This window comes from Phaethon lepturus, unplaced genomic scaffold (assembly GCF_000687285.1).
Source record: "Phaethon lepturus isolate BGI_N335 unplaced genomic scaffold, ASM68728v1 scaffold9901, whole genome shotgun sequence".
NCBI lineage: Eukaryota > Metazoa > Chordata > Aves > Phaethontiformes > Phaethontidae > Phaethon > Phaethon lepturus.
The window spans coordinates 20,348-27,210 of NW_010515522.1; the positions used below are offsets into that span (position 1 = coordinate 20,348).

The 6,863-nt window shown below is 51.3% G+C and overlaps 2 protein-coding genes across 2 annotated transcripts in view; one reads left to right on the forward strand and one right to left on the reverse strand.

Annotated features, from left to right (window-relative positions):
- Window positions 1–645: 645 nt before the first annotated feature.
- Window positions 646–6,863, forward strand: part of BCL9 (B-cell CLL/lymphoma 9) — a 12,642-nt gene continuing 6,424 nt past the window's right edge. The window contains exons 1-5 of the mRNA XM_010295794.1: window positions 646–801; window positions 2,412–2,728; window positions 3,650–3,839; window positions 4,307–4,406; window positions 4,839–6,863. The exon at window positions 4,839–6,863 is cut by the window's right edge and continues 229 nt beyond it. Of these exons, the coding sequence (XP_010294096.1) occupies window positions 749–801; window positions 2,412–2,728; window positions 3,650–3,839; window positions 4,307–4,406; window positions 4,839–6,863 (2,685 nt within the window). The 5' untranslated portion in view covers window positions 646–748. The remainder of the gene's footprint in view (window positions 802–2,411; window positions 2,729–3,649; window positions 3,840–4,306; window positions 4,407–4,838) is intronic.
- The window catches only part of ACP6 (acid phosphatase 6, lysophosphatidic), a 24,883-nt gene continuing 19,111 nt past the window's right edge, over window positions 1,092–6,863 (reverse strand). The window contains exon 9 of the mRNA XM_010295793.1: window positions 1,092–1,118. The gene's annotated coding sequence lies outside the window, so the exon portion shown is untranslated. The remainder of the gene's footprint in view (window positions 1,119–6,863) is intronic.

The window sequence follows — 6,863 nt, forward strand, 5'->3', positions numbered from 1 at the left end:
ACCCTTAGCACACATCATTGAACATATGTCTAGCTATATTGGACCAAGAAGACAGAAGAGATCTGAGCAGAATTTACATTCTTAAGAAATACCAGGTTATGGCTATTCACAGGAGAATTCTGGATAGCTGAATCATGTTAGGGATTTGTAATTTTGGCTTCCTACTGACATGCTGTGAGGTGTCTTCAGGCTGAGCACTGATGCTGAATCAAAGTGTCCAGATACTTCCTATCCAGGTGCTTCCCAGTTTTGTTGACTCCAGAATGATTTGCTTTGGATGAAGGGAAGGTGGCCTCACCTGCCTGTAAACTGAATGGTTGGCCAGCGCTGCCTTCGGTTTGAAATACACAGCTGTACTGAGCCATTTGAACTCTTCTTCTGTGTCTTCTCAGTAATGGGGCAGGAATTGCCATTCACTGCTTCACACCAGACACATCTGCTTGGAAAGTTCCTCACTGATTTTCTGTTCTCTTTTTGTGTGGGGGGTTTAACAGTGTGCCCTGGAGATGCGAGACTTCCCCTGGGCAGCAGGAGGCACGCGTCTAGAGAATGCTGGAGCTGCAGGAGGGAAGTGCCCTGTGCAAAACCAGAGAGGAGCAAAGAGAAAAAAGGCAAGCAGACAGCCAGCATTGAGAGAAGCGGGTGGCAGAAACTGCTTTGACGCTGCCTCTGGTGGCACGCTCCCCAGAGGAACTTGACGAGAGCCCATCTGCGTGCGTGTGAGACTGTGAGCTCAGGATTTCTGTCAATGCATTCCAGTAACCCCAAAGTGAGGAACTCCCCGTCAGGCAACACACAGAGGTAAGGAAAAGAGCCTGCAGTCAGTTGCTGTGGATTGGTGCATGATACTGTGCTGCAGGATTAGCCAAGGACTGGTGCATGTTACTTACTGGTCCTCCCTTGTGCTCCTGTCGGACCCGCTGAGTACCAGAGTGCTGGCTGCACAGTGCTGACGAGCCTCCATGTTTGCTAGGCTCAGGATGAGCTGAAAGCTCTAAAGCTGTGAGGTGCAGGTTCTCCATTCCTTTTGCCCTCCTCCCTCCCACCAGGTGTCTGAATAGACTGTAGAAGAGTAAACACGCTGATTCTACCTGGGTTTTTTTTTTCTTCACCATCTTCTAATTATTTGTTTTCCTGAGGGGTAGTTGGGCAGCAGAAGGCCTCTCTGTCTGTACTTTCATGCAAAATGCTTCCTCTGTATTATTGGCCTGAACAGCCTGCAGAACTGATCAGCTGTACACTGAGATCCTCTGCATCATTCACCTGCCAGTGCAGCAGGTCAGCATCTCTCCTCTGCTGAGTTGGAAGGGGAAAAATACGGAAACGAAGCACTATCCAGGGACTTACAGTGGTCTGATTGACAGCATTCTTGAGTTTGATTATTTACTCCTAGAGGTCATCTGGAGCTTAAGAGTAATTCAGAGGGAATGCCTCTGAGTCAGATGTCTGTCCGAAGGAGGAAATGGCTTGTGCGAGTCCCATGGTGCTAGCGAGGACTGCCTGTTGGAAGTGGCAGTGATGATGAGAAAACACAATACAGAAGGTCTGATAGTAATGGAGTAGATGGAGGGTGAGGAGTAAGGGGTGGCTAATAGTGTGTAAAACGCAGAGGAACAAAATATTTTTAGGATGCAATTTGCTGAATGGGAGAGGGAAGGGAAGACTCTGAATTTCCTTTGGCAAATTAAAGAAACTTCATCTACCCCATTTTGCAGGAGTGTGCAGGGAGATGGTATCCTTCTCTTTCCTTATGCAGAGGCAGGTTGTAGCTGGTTTAATTGTTTTCACGGTCAGAGGTTTGTGTTTTCCTGGCAGCTCGCCCCAATGTATGATGAATGCTGCAGTAATGCTGGGTTTTCCTTGTGCTCCCTGTAGAACTGGATAGGGAGGTGCAAGGCGGGGGGGGGGGGGGGGGCGCTGCCCCAAAGGTGGGGGGGGGCAGGGGGGGGGGGGGGGGGGGTCTACTCTGATCAAAGTGGTAGCATATAGTTGGGGTCCAGGAGAGTGGCAAGGTGAACTTTATTGTGCCTTGTTTGTTTACTCTGAGCTGGTCTTGGTGTGAGGCGCTTCTCTGTGCACATAGAAACCGTTGTCTTTATTGACAGAAGCCCCAGAGGTAGGTCCTCATGTGACAGCAGGTCCTGGGATCTGGCAGGCCTGTAGCTTGCCCTAGTGCCTTCTTGAGCAATGAGATCCCATCTTGGATAATAACCCTTTCAGGGCATGTTCAAAAAAGCACCTGCATGACTCTCAGCTTGCAGGCATTTTTTATTTGTCAGCAATTGTCTTAGCTTGCAAAGGTGGCAGTGGTTGTTTCTGTTTCTCTCTAATCTGTTCCTATAGGGTTGAATGAATCCCTGGTGTGATTTGTCACTTTTTTCTTTCTTTTCCTTTTTTTGCTCTGTCCCCAGTAGCCCCAAATCAAAGCCGGAGGTGATGGTCCGTCCCCCTACAGTGATGTCCCCGTCTGGCAACCCCCAGCTGGATTCCAAATTTTCCAACCAGGGCAAACAAGGGGGCTCCACCAGCCAATCACAGCCCTCTCCCTGTGACCCCAAAAGTGGAGGTCACCCCCCCAAAGTGCTCCCTGGCCCAGGTGGGAGCATGGGGCTGAAGAATGGGGCTGGAAATGGTGCCAAGGGGAAGGGGAAGAGAGAGAGGAGCATTTCAGCAGACTCCTTTGAACAGAGGGAAGCTGGGACTCCCAATGATGACCCCGAAATCAAAGGTATGTTTGCTGGGATTCATGCGCAAGTGCAGGCAATTAGTCTGAGTCCTCTGTCAGATGGAGAATCGCTATGCAAGTGTTAGCAAAACATTTATTTGTCTGGGGTTCTGTAAGTTCCAGCCAACCAAGTCTAAAGGTCTTGAGAGCAGGTGAAGAGGAGAGGTTGTCATAGCTGGTGTCGGTAAATGTCCTGTTCATACTCAGTTAAAGTGCAGACCTTACTCTGGTGGGAAGGTTCCTTTGTAACTCTGAAACTCCCCCAGATGATTTGAAAGTACAAATGCAACCTGTTGGTTTTCTTCTGGCCTTTGGCCTTTCAGGAACTGCTCTGTTGTAACTGGCATTTTGAACAATATGCCAGCCTGTTTTGTCAACACAGATACATAACCTCTAGCACCCTGACTGGTAACACAAGCCAGAGAGTTTGGATATCTGTGTTCTGTTCCTGACTCCAACATTGCCCCTGTGAGGCAGTGCAGAAACAGGATAGATGTGCAGTTGTCCATCTTTCCTTTATTGTGCATTTTCTAGGTCACCTGGCTGGGGTGGCTGAAGGGGGGGCAAAAAATAAAGTGCTGCACAGAGTGTTCTCCTTGGGCACAGACATATTTATATTTGTTCATTTTCATGTGTAATTTTCCTGCTATTCTGTGTGGCCATTAGAGAATTCAAAGGGATCGGCTTTGGGAACTGCCACTTGTCTTGGAAAGGGACAAGATGAGCTTTCTCCTGCTGGTACCTGAAGGGCAGCATGGCAGTAGAGGGAAGATGCATGGTGTAACAGAAGAAAGGCCTTTAGTAGTGCTTGAGGGGGAAGTGAGAAATTTCAGAGGAGGAAAAGCTCTGGTCAGTTCCCAGAAATGGTTTCCAAAGAGCTCCCAAGGTAGTGATTCCTCTCTTCTCCTCTTTCTCCCCTTCCAGACTGCAATTCTGCTGATCATGTGAAGTCCCAGGATTCTCAGCACACACCACACTCCATGACTCCTTCAAATGCTTCAGCCCCAAGGTCTTCCACACCTTCCCATGGCCTGACTGCTGCTTTGGAGCCAGCAAGTGGGCAGAAGACTCCATCCAAAGTGGTTTATGTTTTTTCTACTGAGATGGCCAACAAGTAAGTAGGTAGATGCTTCAATGTCTCCAGAGAGCTGGGCTTATATTTGTGCTCCCTTTTTAAGAGATTCTCAAGTGCACTTTCTTCATCAAGTGCCTTCTTGCAGCAAAAAGTCATTACTTGTTTTGGGGATGCTGAAGGGGCCGGAGTGGAGTATGTTGCTACCTCTTGCCCTCTAAGAAGTGATTATTTATTCCTCCAAGGTGTGTTTTTTTTGGCAAATGCTGGTAGATACTGTTTTGCAATCCATGCAGTGAGTAGCAGCCAGGATGGCTTAAACTGAGACATGAACCCTGAATGCTGATGAGTTTGTAGATGTAAGCATTTTTCTTTTGCTACTCATCTAGAGTGAAATATGTGTGGTTAAGTCTCTCTCCCTTCTGCCAGCTAAAGGATAGAAGGGAGGACAGTTAAGAAAAATTCATTCCTTGCTTCAACTGGATATGTGCATCTGTCTGTCTTTGCAGGGCTGCAGAAGCTGTGCTGAAGGGACAGGTAGAAACCATCGTGTCCTTTCATATCCAGAACATCTCAAACAGCAAGGCAGAACGAAACACTGTACCCTTGGTAGGGAATACCTGCATGTGGGTGGGAAAGGAAATGGTAAATGTGCTTGTGTGTGTGATTCAGAGAGATGGATGATTATTTGCATGCTGAAGTAAGTTTTAAGGTGGAAAAAAAGAGACAGTTGTTGTGCTACTCTTTTGCAAATAAATGTCTTGGATGACCCAAAGAAGAGCTTGAGTCTTGCACTATTTGGGTAGTATATTTCCATTGCTTGTGCTGAGCTAGCACAGAACCATGGGGTACCTGCTGTAATAATTGAGCAAAATATGTATCTGCATGGCCAAGATGCTGCATTGTAATCACTGCATGAAGGCTGACCTTCCTTGCAAATTGTGGGCTGGTGGTGTTGAGACAGGACGTTTCGTCTGCACCTCTGCTTATGTGACACGGTTGTAAGATGAACGAGTGACAACATGTGGCTTTCTCTTGCAGAACCCCCAGATCACTGCACTTCGGACTGAATCCAAACCCCTGCCGCAGCCGCAGCCCCCAGCTGCCCAAGACCAGAACCAGCCCCAGAATGCCAAAATGCAGCCGACTCCACCCGTATCAGCACCGGTATCCAAATCCACTGGCCCCCCGTGCCCCATAGATCAGGACAGTCCCAGCGTGGAAAGCAAAGTGATGTCTGTGGGCAGCCCTGCCAACTCTACCCCATTGCAGACAGAAGGATTTGGGCAGAGCTCGACCCCCAACAATCGAGCAGTTAGTCCAGTTTCCCAAGGTAGCAATAGCTCTGCTGCAGACCCCAAAGGTCCTCCCCAGCAGGTGTCTGGTGGGGACCCATCCAGTTTGGGTGAGAATCCAGATGGACTGTCACAGGAGCAGCTGGAGCATCGAGAACGCTCGTTGCAGACCCTGAGAGACATACAGCGCATGCTCTTCCCTGATGAGAAGGAGTTTGCGGGAGGGCAAAGTGGGGGACCACCCCCAAACGCTGGGGTGCTGGATGGTCCCCAAAAGAAACCTGAAGGGCCGATACAGGCCATGATGGCTCAATCCCAAAGTTTAGGCAAAGGGTCAGGGTCTCGGACAGATGGAGGGGCTCCGTTTGGCCCTCAAGGACACAGGGACATGCCCTTTTCCCCAGATGAAATGGGGCCACCACCAATGAACTCCCAGTCAGGACCCATAGGCCCAGACCACCTGGACCACATGACTCCTGAGCAGGTGGCCTGGCTCAAGCTGCAGCAGGAGTTTTATGAGGAGAAGAGGAGAAAGCAAGAGCAGGTGGTTGTGCAGCAGTGTTCCCTCCAGGACATGATGGTCCACCAGCACGGGCCTCGTGGGGTGGTCCGAGGCCCTCCCCCTCCCTACCAGATGACCCCTGGGGAGGGATGGGGACCTGGGGGTCCAGAGCCCTTCCCTGAAGGCATGAACATGTCACACTCTCTGCCCCCCAGGGGCATGGCCCCTCATCCCAACATGCCTGGGAGCCAGATACGCCTGCCTGGTTTTGCAGGAATGATGAACCCTGACATGGAGGGCCCCAGTGTCCCGAATCCTGCCTCCCGGCCTGGGCTTTCGGGAGTTAGTTGGCCAGATGATGTGCCAAAAATCCCAGATGGCCGAAACTTCCCTCCTGGCCAGGGTGTCTTCAGTGGCCCTGGCCGAGGGGAGCGGTTCCCCAACCCACAGGGCCTGCCTGAAGAGCTCTATCAGCAACAGCTGGCTGAGAAACAGATGGGCCTCCCTCCTGGCCTGAACATGGAAAGCATCAGGCCTGGCATGGAGATAAACAGAATGATGCCCTCCCAGAGACACATGGAGCCTGGGAACAACCCCATCTTCCCTCGCATGCCAGTGGAAGGGCCAATGAGCCCCTCCAGGGGGGACTTCCCAAAAGGAATACCCCCACAAATGGCCTCTAGCAGGGAGCTGGAGTTTGGGATGGGCCCTGGCAGCATGAAGGGGGACATGGGCATGAATGTCAGCATGGGCTCCAACCCACCCCTGGTCCCTCAGAAGCTGAGGGAGGCAGGAGTTGGGCCGGAAGAGATGATGAAACTGCGCCCTGGGGTCTCGGAGATGCTGTCCTCTCAGCAGAAAATGGTGCCGCTGCCGTTTGGGGAGCACCCGCAGCAGGAGTATGGCATGGGTCCCAGGCCTTTCCTTCCCATGTCTCAGGGCCCAGGAGTCGGTCTCCGAAATCTCAGAGAACAGATCGGGCCTGACCAAAGGACTAACAACCGGCTCAGCCACATGCCGCCACTACCTCTCAATCCCACCAGTAACCCTAATAGCCTCAACACTGCTCCCCCTGCGCAGCGCAGCCTCGGCCGCAAGCCCTTGGATATCTCTGCAGCTGGTCAGGTGCATTCGCCAGGAATCAACCCCCTGAAGTCCCCCACGATGCGCCAGGTCCAGTCTCCCATGATGGGGTCTCCCTCGGGGAACCTCAAGTCCCCTCAGACGCCCTCCCAGCTGGCAGGGATGCCTGCGGGGCCCAACGCCGCA